General features: G+C 50.0%; 1 protein-coding gene across 6 annotated transcripts in view; it reads left to right on the forward strand.

Annotated features, from left to right (window-relative positions):
- The window catches only part of Limk2 (LIM domain kinase 2), a 61,546-nt gene that overhangs the window by 25,122 nt on the left and 10,115 nt on the right, over positions 1-26,309 (forward strand). For 3 of the 6 annotated variants that reach the window (XM_074060523.1, XM_074060527.1, XM_074060526.1), the window contains 9 exons: positions 16,337-16,472; positions 17,154-17,263; positions 17,855-18,043; positions 19,283-19,388; positions 19,694-19,890; positions 22,372-22,558; positions 23,512-23,598; positions 24,541-24,672; positions 24,782-24,949. In XM_074060523.1, coding sequence (XP_073916624.1) covers positions 16,337-16,472; positions 17,154-17,263; positions 17,855-18,043; positions 19,283-19,388; positions 19,694-19,890; positions 22,372-22,558; positions 23,512-23,598; positions 24,541-24,672; positions 24,782-24,949 — 1,312 coding nt within the window. Of the gene's footprint in view, positions 1-5,625; positions 6,083-16,336; positions 16,473-17,153; positions 17,264-17,854; positions 18,044-19,282; positions 19,389-19,693; positions 19,891-22,371; positions 22,559-23,511; positions 23,599-24,540; positions 24,673-24,781; positions 24,950-26,309 lie in introns of those variants that run through there. The other 3 variants (XM_074060524.1, XM_074060525.1, XM_020180217.2) reach the window with 3 other exon arrangements.

Here is a 26,309-nt window from a genome sequence, read left to right on the forward strand (position 1 = left end):
CATCCAGTTACATGGTAAGTGTTTTTCGATCAGAGATGTTATTTCCTGATGCACTGAAAAAAGAGGAAGAAAGACGTTAAGGGAATCACTAGTAACTCTGGAGAGACTAGGGAGAGGAAGCAGTTCCCTGTAGCCAGTCCTTTCATGCCTACTGTGTATCAGGTGCCAAGGATCTGTTGGTGAGATAAAACTGGCCAGGTTTTATTTAAAAAAAAATCCTGGAAAAAGTGAACTTATAATCTTTCATGTGATTCCACAAAAACTCTGGGCCGATAGATGATGGACTAGGTAGGCAGTGAGCACCTAGAAAAGAAGCTGATCCCTGGCACCCCGCAGCCAGTAATCAGTAATGACCAGCTAGACTAGCCTTCGTGTCTTCACTGGCTTGCTTGTTACCAGACCCTCTCACGGATTTCCAAGGCACTTGATAGCATGATACCCTGACAGTAAGAATCTGGAAAAACCAGGTGCAAGGGCTCAACATCCCCTGCAGTTCCAGCTCCTGTAGTATCAAGGCAGCAAATCCAGCTTTTACCTCAGTCCTGCTCTTCGCAGCTATGCAAATTTGGATCAGTTCTCTCACATCTGCCAGCTTCCCTTTCCCTGCCTATGCTGTGTGTGCCCCTTGAGAGGTTGTGAAGGACGAAGTTCGTAAGCATAAAAGCCCATTGCAAACTGAAAATGCTTTGTAAACATTGCTTATCACTCTTCTAGTACCACAGTTGCCTATATTAGGTTCTGGAATCATGTTTACTTACTAGGCGTCTGTGGATACCCTCTGTGCCAAGAAACAGAAAGTCCCATCACCTGCCTTCCTGTAGTTTGATCTGGCAGCAGACAGATGTAGACACAAACGCTTTCCCAAGTGTGGTGGGCCTGGGACATGCCTAGAGAAGGAGTTATTCTGTTGTAACTGGGATGGACAGGCATCTGCCGGCTGGCGACATGGGGGCTGCAGAAGGAGCTGAGAGTAGAGGTTTGGGGACTAGCAGGGAGAACCTCACATGGTCTGATCAAGAGGAGAGGGGCAGCAGAGTGTGCAAAGCAGCTGCCCTGGTAGGGAACCTGAAGCGACAGCCCTGTATCCTGCGTGCAGGGCACCTGGCGAGCTTTGCCGTTGGGAAAAAGAGTGAGGGGTTTGCTCTCAACACGGGACTTCTTTTTCCTGCTGTTCCTTTGTGAGCAGCACTTCAGTGTAAAACGGAAATGGTAGCAAACTCAGGCGCTCTCATCCCTGCCTCTGTCTCACTACTGTAAAGGAGGAACCATCCGGGGGTCAGCCAGGTGGTCGCCATGGTTACATGCAGACTTTTTAAACAATAGGATTACTGTCTTTGAAGCTTGGACTTTTCACTAACAATTTCCACTTTGCTATCTAGGAGCTCCCTCGTTATTTGTAACAGCTGTGTAGTATTCTGCTTCGTGGACGTGTTATATTTAACCTACCCCCGATGATGGACAGACACACGGATTGTTCCTAATCTTTTAGCAGTAAACAGTGCTGTACTGTTTGAACACGTCTGAGCATTTGTAAGAATATTTCTCTAGGCAAAATGTCTAGCAGTGGAATTTCTGGGTCCCTGTTTTAAAAAGACAACTGCTACTGTAGTGTGGAAAGTAGTTTGAAGAGGGGAGGAGCTGGGGGGCGGTGTTCTAACCAGCGTGCAATATAAGCCTATCTGGAATTGTCACATGAATCCCCCCATACAGTGAATATATCCTAATTTTAAAAATTGAAGAAGGAGGAGGAGGGGAGGAGCAGAGGCAGGAGAAATGGTTATTGGGAGCAATGTAAGCCTATTTGGGATGGTCACAATGAATCCCCCCCCATACAACCAATATATCCAAAAAAAAAAAGAGAGAGCTAGCCAGCGGGGGCGGGGTCACCATGCTGAAGGCCCAGGGCTTTGAGGCTCCAGAGTCCCCAGCGCGCCCTTCCGTTTGGAGTCCTCCCTGCCAGTAGAGGGCCTCGTCAAACTCAGCTTGCTGGGTTTTGGATTATTTCGCCAGAGCTCCTTCCACGGAGAGGTTGGAGTGATTCATTCATTCTCCACTCCTGGCTAGAGCGTTCGCTTGGGGCTGCAGGCCTGGGCGGCCATTGTTGTCCAGCGTGTCGCAGATGCAGACACCTCGAAGCCCCGAGTCTCAGTTTATTCGGCTTCTCGCCAGGTTTCCCACTTGTGAAATGTGCAGGAGATTAGCACCTCTCCTGCCATTTTCTCCCCGCCCGTAACTGCCTGTCCTGGCGTCCCTGCAGTTGCCTCTGGCAGACGTGACTGCTGAATGCTCTGCCAGCTGCCCTAGGGACCTGGAAGAGCTGCTCTCCCTCCAAGACCAGTCTCCAGGATGGAGTGTGTGGAGGGGCTTCCTCCAGTATAACTTTCCATCTCCTAGTTCTGGGTGGTTTGGGCCCTTTCACGTGGGCCCTAAAGAACCGCACGCTTGGGGCTGAGCAGCCAGCAGTTTATCACCCTTGTGATCAATCCTTCAGAGGTTCCTCCTGCACGCTGGATTTATGGGGTTCAGGTGCATCCCACCTGGGAGGGGCTTCCGCTTCAGCTCGGACATGGGGAGACTGCTCTTCCAGGGGAAAGCACTTTTGGTGGCACTGAGAAGCCCTCTCAGCAGTCCCCCACCCCCGAACCCTTTGTAAGAGGAGTGGGGGGAGAGGAGAAGGCCTGCAGCCTCCCGCTCACATTCCTAGACACCGACTCACAGCGCCCGCCGCCACTGCAGCAGCAGAGCCGGGTGATATGTCAAGAGGAGTTATGCTCACGACGGGCTCTCTGGCCCCGCTTTCTCTGTGGCTTGCGTTTTCTTCCATTTGCACGCTGTTCATCAGAGGGAAATCAGAGGGTGAATTAGAAGATCATTTGCTAGTTCCAGACTTAGTTTGGGGCCCCTTTCGTTGCCTGATCGAATTACAGGGGAACACAATAGACTTTTGGTGAGAAATAGTTGGCTCTGTAGCTGAAGGAAAGAGAGCTCGCAGCCCACCAGCTGGGCAGCCCCCCACCCTTTCAGTATCGTGTGTGCTGTTGCCTTCCCTCCCGCCGCGCCTCCGCTGTGGCTCTTGTGTGGCCTCCAGGCCAAGGATCCTAATCCCACTCAGGCTGGCCCAGGAGGTCTAAACTGGGCTGGAGTCGCCAGGAAAACAGCGAGCCCACTGGACCCTCATAGGGCTGAAACAGTGTTGAAACTGGAAGCAGTTTAGAGACCCAGCCGAGGTCCAGACAGAGGCAGGGACTTGCTAATGGCCACATAGCCAGCCCATCCGTAGAAGCTGTAACAATAGTCTTAATGATATTAACAGCTAACATTTATCAACCCTTAATGTGTTCCAGACTCAGTGCCAAGGGCTGACGCGCCGTGCCTTGTCGCATTCAAACCCAGACAGTCTGGCTGTGGGCCCAGGCTGAGCGCCACTGCAGCATGGTAGACAGCAGTCTGTCCTGTCTAGTCTAGGTTCGAATCCTGGCCTCACTTCTCTCTTATACAGCTAACTAGATGACCTCAGGCAAGCGATTTAACCTCTCTGTGCCTCGGTTTGGGTTACTTCGTCTGTAAAGAAGGGGGATCACAGCACTACCCAAGAGTGGGGATTAGAGCCGTGTCTGGTGCGTGGTAAGCACCCATCCTGCGCTCGCTCCTCTTGGCTGCTTCCCTCCCGGTCTGCAGTGTTGTGTCTGGGTGGTGGGAGGGAGATGTGGCTTGAGTTTTGCCAGAGCTGTTCCTCACTGTTACAGGCAGAACTCAGGATGGTCGAGCTCTGTGGCCTGGAACACAGGCTTGTAGGCAAATTGCCTGGTTTCATACTGCCTGTGATTTTTACATTTTTAAATGGTTGAGGGGGAAAAGTGCAAGACGATTTCATGATACATGAAAGTTGTATGAAATTGAAATGTCAGTGTCCACAAATAAAGTTTTACTGGAACTCAGCCATATCTGTTTGCTTATGTTTTATATATGGCTGCTAATGGCACAGTTGAGTAGCGGTGACAGAGTCTGTATGATGTGCAGAACCTAAAATATTCACACTTTCGCATTCACAGAAAAAGTTTCCTCACTGACCCCTGCCCTAGAGACATACTTACTGGGTTTGAAACCCTGTGTCACTACTTATCAGGTGTTTGTTTTCAGACTAGTGACAAAATCCCTCGGAACCTCAGTTTTCTCATCTGTTAAATGGGTATTACATCCACCCTATGCACTGGCGATTTAAACATGATAGAAGATAGGTGGGGAGCACTTAGCATGGGGCCTGAAACCTACTAAGGGTTCAATAAAGAGAGGGTTTATTATCAGGATACAGCCCAGTCTCTCTCAACACACATGTTGCTGCCCCTTGCCCTGCTGCAGGATTGGGAAAAGACTCCCTTTTAACCCAGGAGCCTTTGTCACGGATCTTCCTGCCGTGGTTCACAAGGACTGGCAGTAGCTGCTGGGTGACTGACTCTGGCTTTTTCCAGTGGGGAGTGGGTGGGGAATCCAGCTGGGAGAGTGCCTGTGTCACTGTCCCAAGTCCAACAGTGAAGTGTAGGTGTTCCGAGGCCTCCTCCAGCAGCCCTGTTTTTTCCTTCACAGCCCCACAGGCAGGGACGTAAGGGGCTTTCTTGATGGTTGGCTCCACTTTGGGCAGCCTCACAGCTGGGGCTCTTCTGCTAAGGCTGTCAAGTGTGCCCGCATTCCAGACACCAGGGCCCTTCATCCCCCTAGGCAATCCAGGGCTTTGCAGTTCAAGAAGCACAGTTATGCAGGATACTGTGGAAGAAGCACCACTACCCACGGAGACCAGTGGGTGACATCTGAGAATGGATGGAATGAATGAATGAGAGCTCACAGGTGACCTGGGCCTCAGCGTCACCTCTGGAAGGTGTTTCCCCTTAAAGAGGCACAGTGAAGTCTGGTAGCACTGGAATCCTCTGGGCCTGCTTTTAAGTCCCACCCCTGCCACTGACTGGCTTTTTGACTTTGAATGAGTCACCTAATCTCCTATCGCCTCACTTTCCTGAATGTGGGAATAATTCCTGTGTCACAGAAGTAAGAGCGTGCCACATGGAGGTGTCAACTAATAGCCTAGACCTTGGTTTCTTCGTCTGCAGCACAGCCCTGCCCCAGAGTGGAGGTGGTAGCCCCCACAAGGCCAGCTCTTGGCTCTTGGGGCTGTCCCCAGATCAGACAGAGTGGAAGGGAGCCCTAACGCCAAAGAGAGAGCACAGGATGACCCTCTGGAGCTCCTGCCACAGGTTCACCACCACGACCACCACCACCACCACCACCACCCCACCCCCTTGCTCCTGGGGGGGCGTGGCTCTGCCTGGAGCTGGCATCCTGTCCATTCCTTCCCCTCTGAGCAAGAGTTACTGTCCTTTGGGCAGCTCTGCAAGCTAGGCTTGCATTTAGAGTCAGATGCGCCGTCCCTGTCCTGTACTGTCCTGCCCCGAGCTCGGGGATGAACGCTCAGCCAAGCCCTGGCCAGCCCTGGCCAGACCTAGTATTGTCTGCAGCGCCTGCCTGCAGCCTCGTTCGGCCCGGCTCCACCCCTTGCTGCAAGGTCTGTTTCCTAACAGCTGCTCCAACCACACACCTCGGTTCTGCAGGAGCCCCTCCTCTTCCTCCCTCCCTCCCTCGCTTGGGGTGGGACTGAAAAAGAAGGCTAAGTTGACAGCAGCGTTTCTTTCTCAGCTAGTCACCGGCCCCTGCCCAAGAATGCCTGTGTGTGTCTAGTCTCGGCAGAGGTGGTTCTCCCGGGGTCCCCAGAGGCCACCCAAGCTTCTGAGATCAAGAACTAGGGCGGAGCCATCCCAGCCATGAGCCCCCGTGAGAGTCTGCCGGGGGACAAGTGGCCTGGAGTCCTCACGCTGCTCCTTCTGCTACCACTCCGAAGGGAGAGGTGAGCTGGGCTGTCTGCCCCAGTCAGAGGTGCCGGGAACGGGCCACCAGGCCTGTCATGGTGGCTGCCTACAGCCAGCCCGAGGCTCTCCCTGACGGGTTTGCAGCTTAGCCTGATTATCTGGTGTGGGAAGAAGATGGGGAGTTACTTGTCGGTCCCGGCTTACTTCACCTCCAGAGACCCCTTTCGGTGAGTCCTCTTCCCCTCCTTCTCTCCTGGCCCCTGGTCCCCAGGGCAGGGCAGGGCAGGGCAGGGCAGGGGCCTCCCTGAATCTGCCTCTCCCACCTCACTTATACCCGAGCCATCAGTTCTGCCAGGCAGAAGCCAGTAGAGCTTATACCCAAACAGAAGTGGCCTGGTGAAGACCACCCCACCATGTCCTAGAAACAGTGAGGCGAGGGATAGTGCAGAAGGAATCTCCTGGGGACTCCTGTGTCACTGTCAGACACACCTGGAAGAGCCTCCAAAACATGCCGCTGACCTCTGTTTCCAGGGAAAGACACAAATACAGTGCTGTTCCTCCAGCTTTCACGTCTTACCTGCGGGCCTTGCTGCCTGCCCAGGAATTTGTCCCAACAAGCAGGATGGGCAGGTTTTACCAAACTCTGGGAGCTGGCAAGTCCTGGGTGTGGGTAGCCTGGTACACAGTAGGCACCCTATAAACGTTCGTTCTCTTATGGCAGGCACATTTGTCTCTGGCTTGCCTGGGGAGTGGAGTTGCTGGCTGGCCCCCACACCTGGCAGTCCCCAGGCCTGGGAGGCGGGGGACTCCCTCTCTGTAGGGCTTCTCAGAGGGAGGTGTGGAAACTTTCTTCCTCTGACCTGCCTTTCTTCGCTCACTGCCCCACCCTACCTCCAACAGAAACTCCCCAGAGGGTTTCTGGCCCTCTGGGTCCCTTCTGAATGGAGCCATTCCTGGCTGGGGTGGGGCTTGTTTTTATTCTTTGGGAGAAATCTGTTGTTTCAACAGCTGCCTCCCCCTCACCAGTGGTCCTGGAGGTTGGCTTTTTCTGTAGGCTTCCCCAGTTCAGCTCCTTGCTCAGATCTGGCTGCTGGAATACTTACTGGTCAGGTGGCCAGACGCTGACTAACATGGTAGAATGGGGGAAGCGGCTGGATTGGGGGAGGGGGTGGTCCCGAACACTGACTCTATAGCTTTATGCCTTCATCTCTCAGGCCTAAAAGGTGTTCTATACCCATTTTACAGATGAGACAACCAGTTTCCACAGTGGAAACAGAAGACCTCCCTAGCCAGCTTTTTCTGACTCTCTGAGTTTCTTATCCTTGTTGGGACAGGACTCCCTCTCTCCACATCTCCCCCAGGGGCCTTCTCAGGTTTCTTTTCCTTTCCCAGCAGAGAGCAAAAGAGGGAATAGGAAGCATCTCGAATGCAGAATCAAGATGTCAAGAACTTCAGTAGCCACTCATTCAGGGCCTCGATATTTCTTGTCCTCTAAATCCTGGAAAGGCAGCTTTGGGAAAGGAACACTGTGCTTCTTTTAATCTTTGAGGGATGAGGACATTACTTGCCAGGGCCTGGACCTAGAGCAGACAATGAACTCTCAGCCTGGACCTTTGAGGACCAGCTCTCCAGTGTCACCCAGGTCCAGCTGTCCTTTGTCTTATTCTGCCTCAGCCCCTCTGGGGAACCTGGTGACCTCATCTCCATTCCCCAAGCTCTGTTTGCCCAGCTGGAGTCAAGGGGGTACTGACTCACTGACTACTGTAGACCCTCTGCCCTCCCCTAAATAAGAGGTCACATTCCTGAAGTCACCTCTAAAAAGATAGCCAGCACACAGGGCTCTATGCTCCAGAGGAGAGACCAGGCTTCAGGCTAAGTCACTGCCTGGTCAGAAAGCTGGTTCTGCCATCAGCTCCCTCCTTTATGACAGGGCATCTTCCAGGGCTCTGACCAAGTTCCCTCCTGAGGCCTCAGTTTCCTCCTTGGTAGAAGTAGGGGCTAGACTTCCTGGGCTCCAGAGCAGGGCGCTTGTCAGATTCTGTCAAACAAGAGAAGTCCTTGACCCTTAGGTCTCTGGAGGAGTACAAAGTCCACAGGAGTTCTGGGGGCTGTGGTTGCAAGGAAGGTGACGTAACCAGATTCCACGGGGACGTGATCAGGCGTGACCAAGTGAGGGAGGGAAGAGGGTGCAGGGAATGAAGAATGTCATGTCTTTGCCCTATACACGCCTGCCTGGCAGGCCACACTTGACAGAGAGGGCACCTTTCCCTGCCCCTGTTACTGGCGTGAAGGATGCAAAGTAATCACAGGTGTGCTCCTGACTGAGAAGACACCTCAAATTGGAATTTACAAAAGACATAAACTAAAAGTGGCTTTTCTTTTTCTTCCTTTTTTTTTTTTTCTTTTGTTTTGTTTTGCCATGTGGGGATTGAACCCAGAGCCTCACGAATTTGTAGGCAGGCGCTCTACCACTCCACAGGGAATGTCTTTTTGTCTGAGATCTTTAAAGGATTTTTCTTTTTCTAGAATGTCCTTTAATGTCCAACACTGATTTAATGAGCTTGGTTTGTACATTATCTCTTGAAGAAAACAAGTGCATCTTTGTAGTCTAAAGCAATTGATGTTTAAAAGGAAAATTATTCTTAACCCTGCCCAGCTTAGCGGTAACATTTGGTGGCTTGCCTTTGGTCCACTGGGACTCTTTTTCTTCTTGTCTGAAAATGGAGGACTTGGATCAGGTGAATGGTTTCCAACTCTGCAATTTCTATGGCTCCTCAGAGGTATACAGGCTCCTTACCATTTTTTTAAAATTCCAAATAATGGAAGCCCTATCTTTAGCTGCGGTGTGACTACACAAATTACTTGAAACTCTCCACTTCCTGGCTTTTGATTGGAACTATATCAATGCACAAGAAGTAAGTAATACTTACTTCTTGCTGATCAGAGACTTATGTGTTTGATTATTTTTTTAAAACAGGATAACAACATATTCCATAATAATTGCAGTTCAGTTGGCAGACTGTTTCAATCCACAGAGTCTGCAGAAGTAATAAGTGGATCTTTTGTGGTAAAAACCTAGACTCTGGTGGGCCAGGTCCTCTAGGCCCCTGTCATATCTGCCTTTGGGGTCCTAGGGGACACTTGGTGCCCCCACTTCTTGTGTTCTAAGGCTATAGCAAAGGGAGGGTTCCTTCCTTTTTTTTTTTTTTATGGTACTGGGATTTGAACTCAGGAGCCACACCTCTAGTCCATTTTTCTCTGATTAGTTTGGAGATGGGGGTCTCACAAACTATTTGCCCAGGCTAGCCTGGACCCACTATCCTCCCAGTCTCAGCCTCCCAAGTAGCTAGGATTACAGGCATGAGCCACCAGCACCTGGCTGAGAGCTTTCCTTTCTCCTACTCAGCCCAGTGAGAGCTTAGAGGCAAGAGGCTGGAAAAAGCTTTGCCAGAACTGACTCTTGGGAAGACTAAAAAGGAGCACCCAGCCCAGCCTTCCCCAGGACGTGGGAGGGCTTTAACGTGTAAATCCACTATAATGATGACTTCCAGGTTCCCTTACTCAGTAAGGGTGAGGATTTACTTGTAAACATTTGGTCTGAAGAATCTGGATGAGTGTGAGGGTGGAGCCTATCTCACTTGGCTTCTATTGTGGATGCATAGTAACTGTATCCTGATTGATAGGAATCAGTTAGATTGATTAGATTATTCATTCCAGAACCTTCCTTCTCTACTTACACAAACCTGTTTAGTTCTGGGTAAGAAGCAGACCATCGTTGCCTGGACATAGGAGGGAAAAGGTCTGTCTCCAGTTGTCTTTTGCATTCTCAAATTGGAGAGGGAAGGAAATGAACACTTATGGACGCCCACTGTGAGGCAGGCATCATGGGATGTTTGTATGTCACGTAATTCTCTTAATCCTGTAGCATTAGTTAGCATCGCTGAGCACCAGTTGCTCACACCTGTAATCCTAGCTACTTGGGAGGCTGAGATCGGTAGGGTTGCAGTTCAAGACCAGCCTGGGCAAATAGTTGGTGAGCTCCTCATCTCCAAAATAACCACTGCAAACAAAATGGACGGGAAGTGTGGCTCAAGTGGTAGAGCACCTGGTTTGCAAGTGGGAAGCCCTGAGTTCAAACCCTAGTCCTAAGAAAGAAAAAAAAAATGATGTTACTATCACCAGTACTATTGAGGAAATTGAGGGGAAGAGTCAAGAAGTAACTGACCTTAGATGACAGCTAGTAATGAGAGTTCTTGGTGAAAGTCTCAACTGATTTTCTGTGCATTCCCTGCTGACTCAGGTCTCAGTGCGGCTCTGTGCCTGACACACCAAAGTGACCACTGGCTGTGTCTGCTGGCCTTCTCTGTACTGTTTTGGAAGAAAAGTTTGGAAGGTTGTCCTTCCAAACCTCGACGCCTACATACAGTCTGAGTACATGTAGGTGTCAAGGTGGTCTCCCCTGGCTCTGTACACTGAAGCTCCTTAGGAGGCTGTGGTGACCAGAACCTCAGTCCAGGGTTCCAACCCCGGCTCTCCCACACCTAGCCGAGTGCCCCTGGGCCTGCAGCCAGGGAAGACTTTGACTTTCACTTGAAACTTTCAGAAATCGAAAGCCAGAAAACGTGCTTTGGCTTTGGGAAGGACATATGGTGGCCTCTGAGTATCTGAGATGGGACATTTTTGAGTAGCACCTTACATTTCCAGACGATGTTTTGGATTCTTTTTTTAAAAAGACAGGTGAAAGCTGGAGAATGGAGCACCAGAATACATGAGGGTGAACAAATTGTGCCCGTGAACCTCTAGTCACTGTTTGAGCTAAAAGAGAAGCATCCTAAAGGGGACTTTAGCTGTCAGGGCTCCATCCTCTTTGTCACAGACAATAAGACATGCTGTGTCACTCAGATGATGTCCTGCAGTGGAGAGGGCTTTCTAGCCAAGTACACAGAGGTTCAGATTCTAGCTTCATCATTTCTGTGTTTGGGCATCTTTGCAAAATGACTTGACTTTGACTTTGTTTTTTAGTCTTTTGGTCTGTAAAACAGGGACAGTTCTACCACCTTGCATGGTTGTGGTCAAGAGTCAAGATAACATGAGGAAGACACCTCACACAGAGGCTGAAATGTGGTTGATATTCAAGCGACAGCCGATGTTAATAGCTGGGCGAGGACTCTAAAGTCTCCAGCTTCCTAAGAGCCTCATTGTGACCTATGGTAAAACAGAGCTTAGAGACCCATAACCAGTCCTTCTATCAGCTGTTCACATTCCTAAAAGACACCTGTGATGGTGACTTTGGCCTTGTAGCCAGCTGTACCCTTCAAAGGCATCCCTTGACACAGATACGTGCGTTGGTGGTGTCACACTCCATCCAGGTGTTTTTCTCAGCGGGCGGGGTGGCTGTCTTCTTCGTGCCTACGCTCGTGTCTCTGCCTGCTTTCTCCTGGGCCTGACCAGGCTACTTGCAGTGAACAAAAGCAGGATATTGGCAATAGAAAGGAGGGTGTGTTCTGGTGCTCTCATGCCCGCGGTGGCACACATACCATTGTGAGGGCGTCACAGAGCCCAGGTCTGCAGTCGGGTGCAAGTATGTCTGCACCAGCTTTCCTCCACTGCAGACAGGAAAAAGACAGGACCTGGTGACAAGAGCCTTGGAACCTATAAGCTCCCACCTGGGCTACTGGTTCTTGCTACACCTAGGCCATTTTCAGTTTTTTGTTGGTTTTTTTGTTTTTTTTTTTTTGGTGGTACTGGGGCTTGAACTCAGGGCCTCATGCTTGCTAGGCTTTGCTAGACAGGTGCTCTCTATCACTTGAGCCACTCCACCAGCCCCCATTTTCAGTTTGGAACATTTGCCGAGGGCCCATTCTGCTGGATGAATGCACTGAAGTTTATCGAGAATAACTAGGACCCTGTCCCTGTTTTCAGGGAGTCATGGTCTGGTGAAGGAGAAAGATTGGTGACCCAGGGAGTTTAAGTCAGGAGGCAAGAAGGAAGCCCCCACTTGTAATGCTGACCCTCTGCTAGGCACCTCACAGTCATTCAGAATCACATTTGGTCCTCACTGCTACTCTTGACAGCTACATTTCACAAATAAGAATCAAAGGTGCTGGCCCGTGGTTACTTAGGGGTTAGCAGTAGATCTGAGGCGGAACCTCAGACCATCTCATGAAAAACAGATGTGCACAGAGTTGAGGGGACCTGGGGGATAGTCTCATTTCACAGGTGGGGAAACTGAGCCCACAGAGGGAAAGGGGCTTATCCAAGGCCATGTAGCATCCAAGAACCCAGGTCTCTCTCCTAATTCAGAGCTCATCCAATGGTATCTTACTTTGAATTTGAGCCATGTGCCCAGAACTACCTCTGTCCTCACTGCTCACTTCTTGACATTTCATATCTATGCTCTCCATGCATCCATACCCAGCTCTCAGCATGCTGAAGTTTTCTGGGGCTATAAAACTCAGTGGGAAAGCACGTACCTAGTATGTGCAAGACCCAGGGTTCCATCCCTAGCACCACAAAAAGAAAAAAAAAAAAAAACTGAAGTTAAGCATTTGTAGAACAAGTAGGAAAAGCCACACAATAACGATGGCCACTCGTATCTGTTGAGCACTTGAGGATTTGGGCCCTCCAGAAAGATAAAGGGATTTTCAATACTCCTTCCCTAACCTTCCCAGCCCTGCAGCTGTCTGCAGCTGCTGCAGCTCATTCCTGTCTCCCTTCTCCACCTCCTGCGGTGGTCAGAAGTTGTAGCCCTCCCTGTGGTCTGTCACCTTGGATGGTGTAGTTTTGTTTAAGTTCTCTTCTAGGGGGGAATGGGAATATAATGGAGAGAGGGGCTCTTGTTCAAGAAACACTGTACGAATATATGGAATTATCACAGTGAAATCCCCTTATATTATAAATATATGATAAATCAACTTTAAAAGACCTCTTCTGGAAGGTAGGGTAGGGAGCCTTGTGTATCTGTCTTTCATCTATATTTCCTAACCAGTTATTACAGTAATAGTGCTGTTGCTTTGCAAAATACATTCTCATACATTAACTTACTTTGTCCTTTAGTCCTCGTGCGGGCTTTTTCTTTTTTAGGTGGTACTGGGGTTTGAACTCAGGGCCTACACCTTGAGCCACTCCACCAGCCCTTTTTTGTAATGAGTTTTTTTCAAGATCCAGTCTAAAGAACTATTTGCCCAAGCTGGCTTCGAACCTCAATCCTCCTCATCTCTGCCTCCTGAATAGCTGGGATTACGGTCGTGAGCTTCCAGTGCTGGGCTCTTACACTGGTTCTTTGGGGTGGGATGTTGTTAGGTACATTTTGTCAATAAAGCTAGTAAGAGAAATTATCCAAAGCTGCCTAGCTAATGGCAGAAAGCAGCCAGTAATGTGTTATCTTTAATTGCAATTAACATTCATTGTGTTCCTACTGTGCTAGGACTTTACATAAAGCTATCTATACATTTGATATACATTGGTTCATTGATTTTTGACAGCAGCCCACTTTACAGATGAGGAAACAGTTGAGAAGTGAAATATTGTTGCTCAAGATGACTTAACTAGTAAGTGACAGGAATAGAATTCCTCCCCAGTTGTAGTCCTGTACTGCCTCTGAGAAGTAAGGATGTAGCCACGTGGGTGGTTCGAGGCCTGGAGAATGAGAATAGGGAGAGTGTAGCAGTGCTGTGGTAGGTTTCTGTAATCCCAGCTTCTCGAGTGGCTGAGACAGGAGGATTCCTTAAGCAATTTAGGAAGAACCTGGCCAATGTTCGTGAGACCCCATCTCAAAAAAGCAACAATAGCCGGGTGTCAGTGGCTCTCGTCTGTAATCCTAGCTATTTGGGAGGCTGAGATCAGGGTTATGGTTCAAAGCCAGCCCTGAGCAAATAGTTTGAGAGACCATATCTTGAAAAAATACCCATCACAAAAAAAGGGCTGGTGAAATAGGTCAAATGTTAGAGCTCCTGCCTAGTAATCATGAGCCCTCAAGTTCAAACCCCAGTGCTGCCAAAAGAAAAGCAACAACAGTAAAAAGAATAGGGAGTCTAACTAGAAGGAAGAGGTGGCACTGACTAGGGAGCTCTTAACTCTGTGTGCTGGGAGACTCAGAAAGGAGAAGTTGTGTAGGCAGGGCCTGAGAACATACTTGACCTGAGAGGTAGTACTTCCCAGCCAGGTGACAAGCGTCATTACCAAGTCTACAAAAATGAACAGTGATCTTACGATGTGATCTAATATGCAGTCCAAATAAAATTCCCTCATTTCCAGGTGGGTGCCCGTTGCTCATGCCTGTAATCCTAGCTACTCAGGAGGCAGAAGTCATAGCTTTCAAGACCCTAACTTGCTCGAAAACACCCATCATAAAAAAGGGTTGGTGGAATGGCTTAAGGTGTAGGCCCTGAATTCAAACCCCAGTACTGAGGGGGAAAAAAAAAAAAACAACAAAACCACAGAGCAAAATAGACTGGAGGTGTGGCTCAAGCTTTATAGCACCTGCTTTGCAAGTGCAAAGCCTGTGTTCAAACCCTGGTCCCTCGAAAAATTAAATAGCGATGATAGATAGATTGATTGATAGATAGTTCCCAAAAATGTCATTCATGGCTATTTCTTTTTTCAAACTAAAACCAAATCCAAGGTTGAAGCATTGCATTGATTGATGTGTCTCTAGGCTTTTTCAGATCTCTGTAGGAGCCGAACATGAGGGAGCCACCTGGAGGGTGAGGCAGGAAGATTGCTTGAGCCCAGCAGTTTGAGGCCAATTTGGGCAGTACAGTGAGATAATGGGACCTTGTCCCAAAAGAAAGAAAGAAAAAAGAAAGTTAGTTTTAAAAAAAAAAAAAACTCTTGCTGGCCACCGGTGGCTCACACCTGTGATCCTAGCTACTCAGGAGGCAGAGATCAGGAGGATCAAGGTTTGAAGCCAGCCAGGGTAAACAGTTCCTGAGACCCTATTTCAAAAAATCCCATCACATAAAAGGATTGTTGGAGTGGCTCAAAGTGTAGGTCTTGAGTTCAAACCCCAATACTACATAAAAACAAAACAAAAAATTCTACTCTCCCCCCAATATTAACTTTTTTTTTTTTGTTATTGTTGTGCTGGGGGTACAGTGTAACATTTACAAAATTTCTTACAATTCATCACAGTTGAATTCACCCCCTCCATCATTCTCCCTTATCCCCTTCCCCGTTCCTGGAATAGTTTCAACAGGCCTCATTTTTACATTTACATTCATGTTTACAGAATATTTCCACCATATTCACGTTCTGACCCCCTTTCTTTATATCCTCCCCCTCCCACCGTCTCCACCCCCCCCAGACAGGACTGGTTTTGTCTTCCTGTTCTTTGTTTTGTAAAAAAAAAATGACATTTTTGTTTGTTTAAGATAGCTATACAGGGAGTTTCCTTGTGACATTTCCATGTATATATGTATTAGAAACCAAATTGCTTCATTCCCTCTATTTTTCTCCTTTTACCTTAGTCCCCTTCTTTGGTGATTTCAGCAGGTTTAAAAGTTCCATATTCATTCTTGTATAGGAAGTACATTAGCCATATTCACCTTCTTTTTTCTTTTAACCTCCCTCTCTCATGTGTGACCTCCCTTTAGTGTGACCTGTTTTTCATTGTGTTTGTATTGGGTCTAAGAGTCAAGACCAGTTATCTTATACAATGACCTATACTCTGGGTTTGCCTGAGTCTGAGTTTCTGTATGCTAAACATCTTTGTGGCAAAGCACTCCATCAGTAATGCTGTTGGTAATGGGTAGATTTTTTTTCCTGTGGGACTGGGTTTTGAACTCAGGCACTCTACCACTTGAGCCACACCTCCAGTCCATTTTGCTCTGGTTATTTTGGAGATAGGGTCTCAAGAACTATTTGCCCAGACTGGCCTCAAACTTCCATCCTCCTGATCTCAGCCTCTCAAGTAGCTGGGATTACAGGTGTGAGCCACCAGCCCCTGGCATGTGATGGATAGGTTTTGAAGAATGGAAGTGATATGCCACGTTGACTCACTAAAGTATCTGTCTAGATCAGAGGTTTTCTGTGACATACACACATACACCCCACAACTAATTATATGCACATTTTCTTTATATATGCATCTTTCTGGGAGATGTTTCTTGCCTTAGATTCTCAGATATCTCTAAGACCCAAAGAGTCTGCTCCCAGAGGCAGAAAATACAAAACTGCTATCTAGAGCCCTATCCAATCTGCACAGCATCCTTTGAGGAGACGGCACTAAACTGTAATTTTCCTTTAGCCCAGCTTTGTGTGGAAGAGAGAACTGTCCATTTTGGTTTTTTATTTTTATTATTGGCTTTCTCTTCTTTTTCCACACTGGGGTTTGAACTCAGGGCCTTGTGCTGGCTAGGCAGTCACTACCACACCCCACCCAAAGACTGTCCACTTTATCATTAGACCTTGGAGCCAGGGACAGCCTGTGTGGCCTGGTTCCAGGGATCCAGGAATATTTCTTTTCTTGTCCTACCTCCCAGGTGTTCGGAATGCCAGGATTCCCTCACCAACTGGTACTATGAGAAAGATGGGAAACTCTACTGCCACAAAGACTACTGGGGGAAATTTGGGGAGTTCTGCCACGGGTGCTCCCTGCTGATGACAGGACCTGTCATGGTAAGGAGGGACTCTTATCTCTGCCCATCTTGATCATCAAATCTGTAGACAGTGTTTAAGTTCCCCACGGCCACTCATCGTTCAGTCTTCCCGTCGGCCAGGGTCACTCGCTTCATTCACCCACCCATCAGCTGTCTATTGAGCATTTATTAAGTGACAGGTGTGACCCTTTCCTCAAAGACTTAATCGTCCGGTGTTGGGAGTGGGTAGGTAGCAGGCAGGGAGGAGACATGATGCAGTGGGAAAAGGCCCTTAAAGGAGAGTGTTACAGGTTGAGAGGAGGATTCCCTTAGCTGGTATTCAGGGATTCAGACAAGGAGAACCTGGAATGGGCTGGCAGAGAGGTTCTGCCTCCCATGCCTGCTCTAGACAAAGGGCTTTAAGTGTAGTCAGACTTGCCAGCTCTGCTGGAGGAACTGTGAGCCTTTCTAGTGGGGACAGTTATATCCCGGGGACACATTCTTGGGACTGAGACCAGAACAGTTTTTGCAATGTCAGAAATGACAGGAGATAGCAATCTGATACTTCCTTTGGAAGTTCTAGGGCAAAGAGCGAGTGACTGGATTTTGACTGGGGTCTGTAGATAGACCCCTGGTTGGGGTCACTCACCTACCCCTACCTCCACTCTGGCAATAGCAAGGACTCACTTCCTCCCCTGTACCCTCTCCCATGTGCTCACAGGTGGCTGGGGAGTTTAAATACCACCCAGAGTGCTTTGCCTGTATGAGCTGCAAGGTGATCATTGAGGACGGAGATGCCTACGCCCTGGTACAGCACGCTACTCTCTACTGGTAAGAGTGGCCCTCTGTCCTCCCCAGCAAGAGGGTCCAGGAAGAGGACAGGTGGTGGTGTGAGTGGATTGTAGTGTTAGAGGACTGGGTTCCTGTTGCAGCAGTGCTGTTAAACAGCTCTGTAACCTGTAAGCAGGACTGTTAACTTCTCTCTGTCTTCTGTCCTTACCTGCTGTGAGAATAGCCTCACTCTACCTGCAGTCCTCCAGAGGGAGATTAGCTGGGAAGATGCTCTCTGAGGAGCCCCACAGTAAAGGAAAGACTCCTCAGAGCTTACCCATCTCACCCAACCCAAAAGAAGTCAACTGGGTCTCAGGGAGGAGACTGGGACTGGGGCAAGGACTGTGTGTCAAAGGCAGAGCAAGAAAACTCAAGCCATCTCACCTCCAGGCCAAGGTTCTTCCTCCTGCAGATCTGGCTCACTGTCCCAGTCCCAGGTTCCTCATTCTGGGCCTCCATGGAGAATCATAGCAAAGAGAGGGTGGTGGCAAGACTGGGATTATGTTACTTCAAGCCACAAGGCACAGTGGTTGCTGGTGGCCTTCCAGGTGGGTCTCTGGGATCTCAGCCTGCTTTGTGCTCTCTCCCCAGTGGGAAGTGCCACAATGAGGTGGTCCTGGCACCCATGTTTGAGAGGCTGTCCACAGAGTCTGTTCAGGACCAGCTACCCTACTCTGTCACCCTCATCTCCATGCCAGCCACCACCGAGGGCAGGCGAGGCTTCTCTGTGTCTGTGGAGAGTGCCTGCTCCAACTATGCCACCACTGTGCAAGTGAAAGAGTGAGTATTTGGGGAACCCTGAGCAGAGGTTCTTGAGCAGGGCCCACAGATGGGTCTCAGTGGGCTTAGAACTCGGTCACACAGAGCTCCCTTCATCCCCATCTGTGCTGTAACCACACCTGGGCCTTGACACTTCATATTCTCTGTGCCAAGGCCTCTTTCTACCAGATGCTTACAGCCAGAATCTCTCACCTTTCAGGTGTCAGGTTTCAGATCATGTTTGCTCTTTGAAATTATCCGACTTGATGAATGTGTACTAGTTTGATTATTGTCTGTCCTCCCCACTAGAATGTAAACTCTAGAACAAACTTGCTTTGTCTTGTTCAGTACTGCATGCCTGGGACCTGGAGCGGTATTTGGCGTCAGAAGGTGCTCCTTGATTATTGTTTTATTGGTTGAGGACCCAAATGAGGAAGGAGGAGAGAAAAGAGGGTCTGTGGCCCAAAGAGTTTAAGAACCCATCCCAAGTCCAGACCAGGGACCAGAGGAGGAAAGAGTCTAAGTCCATGTGACACCAGCTATGAGACACTCGTGCATTACCCTATGCGTACTGATCGTACACTGTGTTTTAGACCTGAAGCTGGCTCTTATGGTACACAGGAGAGATACTCGGGTTGAGAAAGTCAGCAGGAGGTGAGGTCTACTCTTCAGCCTCCTTAGATAAAGAGGGGAGGGAATTGTGTTCAGGACAGAGGGAGACTGGATGTCTTGAGGTTGTATCTGGTATGGACTTAGAGAGTTGCCAAAGAAGGGGCCATTGGTAATGGAGGGCCTGGATTATGACAATCCAGTTGGTCTGTTGAGGGGTGTAAGCAGCAAGGTGATGAAGCCAGGTTGGCGTCTTAGAAGGATCACTGGCATAGAGGTTGAATGGGAGAGGGGAAATGCCCAGAGATGCAGAGACCAAGTTAGGAAGCTTGTTGGAGTGATGCAGGTGGGAGGTGTTGGTAACCATGGTGATGGAGAGAAGGCAGAATTCTCAGAGGCGGGTGGGCGGGTGGTGGGGAGGGAGGGAGAAAATGAGGGAGCTCCAGATGGGGAGATATTGCCCAGGGTTTGGCTTAGGCCATGGGGTAAGTGACAGTGGCCTTCACTGAGATGGAGCATCCTAGGAATGGTGTCGCCTTTTTTTGTGGGGGTGGTCTGGGCCTGGGATTTGGTGAGTGTTCCCTGAGAAAGCAGAATTGTTCGGGTGAGTTTTTAGGAGGTCTTCACCCTCCCTCAACTCTTGTGTCTTAGAGTAAACCGGATGCACATTAGTGCTAACAACCGCAATGCCATCCATCCTGGGGACCGCATTCTGGAGATTAACGGGACCCCCGTCCGCACACTCCGAGTGGAGGAGGTACAGTGTGTGTCCAATCTGTCTGGTGGAGGTGGGGCATGAAGCAGACCTACACCTTTCCCATTCCCATCTCTTTATCTTGGTACTGAGCCTGTGACCACTAGTGGCCTCCCAAATCAGCCTAGCAGGTTCCCAGGATAGCAGGAAGGGAAAGGTGACAGAATGCCAGGCAGCAGGCACTGTGGAGGCCACCACTAGCCAAGTCGAGCATTGAACACACTGGGCTTGGATTGTCTGGGTCCTCAGTGGGCGGCCTGGGACAGGGCAGCCTGTGGGAGTCAGCCTTACACTGCTCTTGGCCACAGGTGGAGGAAGCGATCAGCCAGACGAGCCAGACGCTACAGCTGTTGATTGAACATGACCCCGTCACCCAACGCCTGGACCATCTGCGGCTAGGTGCCCAGCTTTCTGCCCACATGCAGAATGCTGGGCAGTCCCACACCCTCAGCCCTCTGGACACCAAGGAGAATCTGGAAGGAACGCTAAGGAGACGCTCCCTGAGGTGCTGCCTCCCACCCTGGCTCTGTTCTGTCCCAGGTCCACCCTCAGAGGCCCTGCTGGCTTTTGGAAACCAGCAGCATCAGGAGGGGAACCAGCTGGTGGGGAACAGACTATAAGGATTGTGCTGACTCAGCTGCCCTATGGGAATCACAGTGCCAAGCCAGCTGTCTGCTGGGTTTCCTTAGAAACCAGAGGGTCAGCTGGCTTAGTCCACTAAACTCCTGAGCTGGACAGGAGACAGTGATGCTGGATCCTAGAGGGCAATATGGAAGTTGGGGCACAAATGGAATTAAATAAGTAGTGTAAGGATTTTGAAAGAGATGAATGCAAGTTTTTTAAGACATGAAGGACCAGTCCCACACCTCAGTCTGCCAGGCCCATGATGGGAGCACTGGTGTTGTGTGTGAGCCGCAGGCAGGGAGACTTACAGGAATCAAGGACACAGACTACGACAGGCGTGGTGCGTCACGTCTGTAATCCTAGCTGCTAGGAAGGCAGAGATCAGGAAGATCACCGTTTGAGGCCAGCCCGGACAACAGTTAGTGAGACCCCAGCTCATCCCATAAAAAGCTGGGCACTGGGCTTTGGGCTGGCAGAGTGACTCGAGTGGTAGACCACCTGCCTCGCAACTGTGAGACCCTGAGTTAAAAAAAAAAAAAATTTTGTGCGTGGTGATACACACCTGTCACCCCAGCTAAGTGAGAAGTGGAAATAGGAGGGACAGGGTTCAGGCTGGCCAGGTATAAAGCAAGATCCGTTTCAAAAAATACCTAAAAGCAAAAAGGGTAGATGTATGGCTCAAGTGGTTGAGTGCCTGCCTAGCAAATGCAAGGCCCTGAGTTCAGACCTCAGTACCACCAAAAAAGAAAGAAGGAAGGGAAGGGAAAGGAGGAAAGAAGAAAAAGAAGAGCACTGACTCTCAGGCAGAAATACCTATACCAGGGCTTCCAGCTGAGCCCCTCCCTTCATAAATCACTTCATCTCTCTCAGCCTGTTTATTCTTCTGTGAAGTGGGGTTGCAAGATAGAAGTGCTGTCTCATCAATTAGTAAGGATTGAATGTGAGAAGGACACAAAATTGTGGAGTCCCAGAAGAGGGTGGTGAGCACTCAGTCAATGTGAATACTGTTATGGCAACTAAGAATCAGGTCCTTTATACAGCCCCTAATCAAACAGGCTAAGTCTATCAGGTCCCTCTTAGCTAGGCATGTGTTTGAATACAGGGCCCTTCTGTGGTGGTTCCCATCACTCCTGGCTGCCTCTTGGCCTTGAGTTACTAGAGACAGGGCACCAGAGGGCAGAAAAGGGCTATAAACACATGACCTGGAAAGGGGAAGATGTGGTGTGGCTGGAGAGCCGTTCAGATACCTGGAGAAACCCTGCCAGAGAGAGGACAGCTCACCTTTGTACTCTGGTGGGCACCATCAGCAGAAGGCAGAGCAAAAGAGCAAGAGCTAGCAAGTCCATAGGGTAGGACAAGCCAGAAGCCATCCAGCTACAGTCCTGTGCAGGTAGCCCTGTAAAACAGGAGTGTACCACAGAGAGAAGTTTGCAGGACTGCAGTAAGTCAAAGAAACAGTCATCATTACACCTGTAATCTTAGCGACCCAGGAGGCAGAGATCAGGAGGCTCACAGTTCAAAGCCAGCCCAGGCAAATAGTTCGTGAGACCCTATCTTGAAAAAAACCCATCATAAAAAAGAACTGGTGGAGTGGCTTAAGGTATAGGCCCTGAGTCAAGCCCCAGTACCACAACAACAACAACAACAACAAAACCAGCTTTTGAAAATGTAAACATAGCAGCTTTATTACTGTAAAAATCATACATGCTTATTATCTTAAAATAGGAAATATGGGCAGGTACAAAGATATATGAAACAGTTGGGCATAGTGATACAGGCCTATAATCCCAGCACCTGAGAGGCACAGGCAGGAGGATTGAGAGTTAGAGGCCAGTATGGGCTATATAGCAAGACCCTGTCTCAAAAACAAAACAACAACAAAATACATATATGTCATCTAAAATCCCATTTGCTCATTTTTTGGATGGTAGCATGATAGCACTGACACAGTTAGTACCTTGAATCAAGCAGATAGGGGAAGCAGCGGATTGTCACCCACCATGCCATCCTATACTGAGCATCATAAACTAGGAGAATCTAGTTACTTGTTCCAGGTGAGAAGGGCTCCGTTTCCTCAACACCCCTCCCCACAGTGCTGGGGATGGAACCTAGAGTCTCACCCAAGCTAGGCAGGTGCTATACCACTGAGCCACACCCCCACTTGAACTTGTTTTACTGTGCTCAAGTAAACTGATCCCGTAGCCCTCAAACAGCATATCTGTCTGATGTAAGAGCCCTGTCCCCAATAAGAGTATTCAAACCACAGCTACTGGAGCGAGCAGGTGCACCTGAGGTTCCTGCCTTCAGGTGTCCTGGCCAGTTTCTGAGGACTGTCGGTCCTCCCTCATCTCCTTATCCTCAGACGCAGTAACAGCATCTCCAGATCACCTGGCCCCAGCTCCCCCAAGGAGCCCTTGCTGCTCAGCCGTGATATCAGCCGCTCTGAATCCCTCCGCTGCCCCAGCAGCTACTCACAGCAGATCTTCCGGCCATGTGACCTGATCCACGGAGAGGTCCTGGGGAAGGGCTTCTTTGGGCAGGCCATCAAGGTGAGTGCAGGCAGCAGCTGCTGCACCCCCACCCCCCACCCCCACCCCCACCCCCACTCGTTCCCATCACACCCTGCAGGACACCAGGCCTCCTTCCTGGCTGCAGGTGATAGTGTAGGAGGTACCCCCCACCACATCTGCCCAGCCACCTGAGAAGGTGGTACTGTGAGCTTAAGGCTCTGGAGACCCAGGTTGGGGTGAGCTGTGCCCACCACTAGTCAGTGTGTGTGTGTCAGGTACCCATAAGCCCTGGTGCTGACCATGCTGCAAGGAGCACATAGAGGTTGGCTCCTGCCACCCTGGTGAACAGTCTCAGAGATTAACCTATCTCTCTCTCTCTCTCTCTCTCTCTCTCTCTCTCTCTCTTCTGTGTCTCTCTTTCTTTTTCTCTCTCTATCCTCCTCTGCTGAGAGCTGGGAGGGGGGGTCAGGTAAGCCGTGTATCTCAGCTTGTGGGGCAACAGGGCTGGAGAGCTCACCCCCACACACACCCACCCAGCTCCCTGGTGCATGTCTGTGGCACTCACCTTCCTGCCTCCAGACTTCTGTTCACCCAGCAGACTCACTCCTGTGCCAGATGAACAGAGCTCCTGCTTGGCTTGGCAGTGTACCCTCCTGCCTCCTTCCCCACCTCCCTTCTCTGGAGTCTCACCTCTGTGCATGCCCAGCTCTCCAGGGAGGAAGGTTTGCTTCCTTCTGAGTCCCAGTTGCCCTGTGCTGCACCTTTGACACCTGTATTCTGTCACTCTGACCTGGCCCAGTATGTCTTCCGAGGGACAGGTTGACCAGTTGCATAGGTTCTCTTTCCTTTCTTTGGCAGTGCTGGGGATCGAACCCAGGGCCTTGCGCATGCTAGGCAAGCGCTCTACCACTGAGCCTCATCCCCAGCCCATTTTCACAGTTCTCCAGAACTACCTCTGGTCTCTGCACCATTAACAGTCACCCTCCCTGTAGGTGACACACAAAGCCACGGGTAAAGTGATGGTCATGAAGGAGTTAATTCGATGTGATGAGGAGACACAGAAGACTTTTCTGACTGAGGTAAGAAGGTGGGCTTGAAATTGCCACTGCACCTGCGGCCCTAGGAAAGGGGATCATTTGAGCCCAGGAGTTCTAGGCCACTTAGGCAACATAACAAGACCCTGTCCAATAAAAGGGTGTAGAGGTGGAAGGCTGGGAAGTTTGGTGTCACCACTGGGACAGGAAAAATTTTACAAATAACTGGTTTCAAGAGAAAGCTTAGGGACCAGGGGCATGGCTCAAGAGCACAAGGCCCTGAGTTCGGTCTCTCGTACTCCAGAGAGAGAGAGAGAAAGAGAGAGAAGGAGAGAAGGGGAAGGGAGGGGAGGAGAAAGAACTTGCAATCTCTGACGGAGGGGAAAGAGTGCTAGAGGAACATCCCCACCCCTGTAAATTACTGTGTAATTATTTGTTCAATGAACAAATAATTATTAAAGATAACACAAGAACACAAGCGAGGTACAGATGTGATTCTAAGGAGCACCTAGATTATGAGGGTGATAGACATGGAAACAGACCGGTTTAGTAAAATTTGGAGTTATAATCACCACCCAAACACCCCGAAGGGAGCCTAGAGTGGGCTCCCACAGAAATGACACCCCTTGAGATCCACCCAGGTTTTACTGCCCCTCCCACATTGTTCCACAGAGCAGCTGCAGTTGGGTGACACCTGAGGTCCAGGTGTTGCACCCTTCTCCTCAGGCCTTTGTCTCACTCTTGGGCCTCCCCGCTCTAGTCCCCCAGAACTGTTCCTAGAAAGGCAGGCTCCCAAGGGTGAGGCCTGTAAGGCCATCCTCACCTGTGTGGCGGAGGTCTTCCCTCTCCCTGATTCTGGTGCCTGGCTACATCACACAGGTGGTAGGCAGGAGGGGCAGCCATACTTGCCAAGCCGACTCTTTGGGGGTGGGGCAAGAAGAAGGGTGGGACGCTATTCACTCACCGTCCTTGATTCTCCACCCCCAGGTGAAAGTGATGCGCAGCCTTGACCACCCCAATGTGCTCAAGTTCATTGGCGTCCTGTACAAGGACAAGAGGCTGAACCTGCTGACAGAGTACATTGAAGGGGGCACGCTGAAGGACTTCCTACGCAGCATGGTGAGTGCCCACCCACAGCCACCAACAGCTTCCTGGGTTGTCAGAGGGACACCTAAGCCCCCACTACCCTGGAACCTTGAAGGCCAGAGGAGCCTTGCTTCGTCCCCAGAGGACCATGTTAGGCGAGACTGGACACAGACAGATGCTTCACTGGCGTACCACACTGGCGCAGAGTGGGACAGGACCCCAGGTCTCTGACGGACATTCTTCCACCCTGCAGGACCGGTTCCCCTGGCAACAGAAGGTCAGGTTCGCGAAAGGCATCGCCTCTGGAATGGTGAGTCTGCCAACGGCCCTGCCAACACTAGAGCAGGGAGAGGTGTGACAGTCGTGGGCTGCACTGGAAGGCAGACACCACCCTGAGTGACTCATGACGGTTGATTTTCTTTCTGTGCCTGTGAAATTGGCCCTGGCCAACTGTTCTCAGCCCACAGCTCTGTTCTCAAAGGATTCCAGGTCTCTAAGGGGAAACAGGACATGGACAAGGCAAACTGAAGAGGCGGACTCTAGCGTGAGGTAGCTCTGCTGTCACAGGGATGTCTGCATGCTGAGGGCCCTGGGCGCAAGAAGAGGACCTCACCGCCTAGGGAATCAGAGGAGGACCTGAGTTCTAGACGAGCCCTGAAAGATGGGCCAGAATTAGACATGAGTTCCTGGTGACATAGAGGCCCTGAGGTTTAGGTGATGACAGCAGTGAAGACCTGGGAGGACAGAAGAGGGAAGAGAGTGCCTGTTACCCGAGGACAAATGAATCCAGTTGTGGCAATCATAGCAGCTAACAAGTACCAAGTGCTTTCCACGTGTCAGGCACTGAGCAGAGAGACTGACAGCAGGCACGAAGGTGTTCGTTTCGCATGACAACACTCATTTCCAGATAAGAAGCTGAGGTTAGAAAGTGACAAAACTGGGACCTGGGCTTTTCAGCCTGACCCCGTCACATGATATTTTAGCCACTGCTTCTATAGGGGGTCCACGAAGACAGAATTAGTCTGGAATAGTAGACTGGAGCTAGATTAAGGTCCCTGTGTTTTAAGCAAAGGAATCTCGACTATGTAGAAAGTAAAAAAGATAGAAAAGGTTTTTAAGCAAGAAAGTTGTTACCAGAGCTGGGCTTTTTCTCAGGTGTGTCTGAAGTGATCAGTAGGTTGGGGTAGACTTGGGAAAGCCTTGGGCAGGGAGAACCGGGTAGGGGAGCCCATGAAACATTTTAGGTTTCTAAATTAAGGTGGGAATAGGAAATTGGGAGGCAGGGTAGAGTCAGAATGGAGAAACAGTTGGCAGTGAGGGAGTAGGAGTAGAGAGGGAGTCAGGATGGCATGACACGCCTCAAATGTGGTGCCACTTACCAAACAGTGATGGTCAAACACAGGTTTGAGAAAAGCCAGGACTGGTGCCTCCTGAGACGGTTCTACTAGCAGAACTTCTCCGTAGCTCCTGGGCAGGAAACTGGCTGTTGGAGGAAGGAAGACCAGATGGGCTGCTGGTCACCTGGATCGGCAGAGAAGGGGCTGCTGGAGCTGGGGGATGGAAGAGGCATGCACGTGGTTGGTAGAGGTCAGGTCAGCATGTGACAGATGGCTTTAGGAAGGCTGGAAGGAAAAAGCAGACACACAGGGGCCTCAGAAGCAATGAGCACA

The sequence above is a fragment of the Castor canadensis genome, chromosome 18 (genome assembly GCF_047511655.1).
Source record: "Castor canadensis chromosome 18, mCasCan1.hap1v2, whole genome shotgun sequence".
NCBI classification, from domain to species: domain Eukaryota; kingdom Metazoa; phylum Chordata; class Mammalia; order Rodentia; family Castoridae; genus Castor; species Castor canadensis.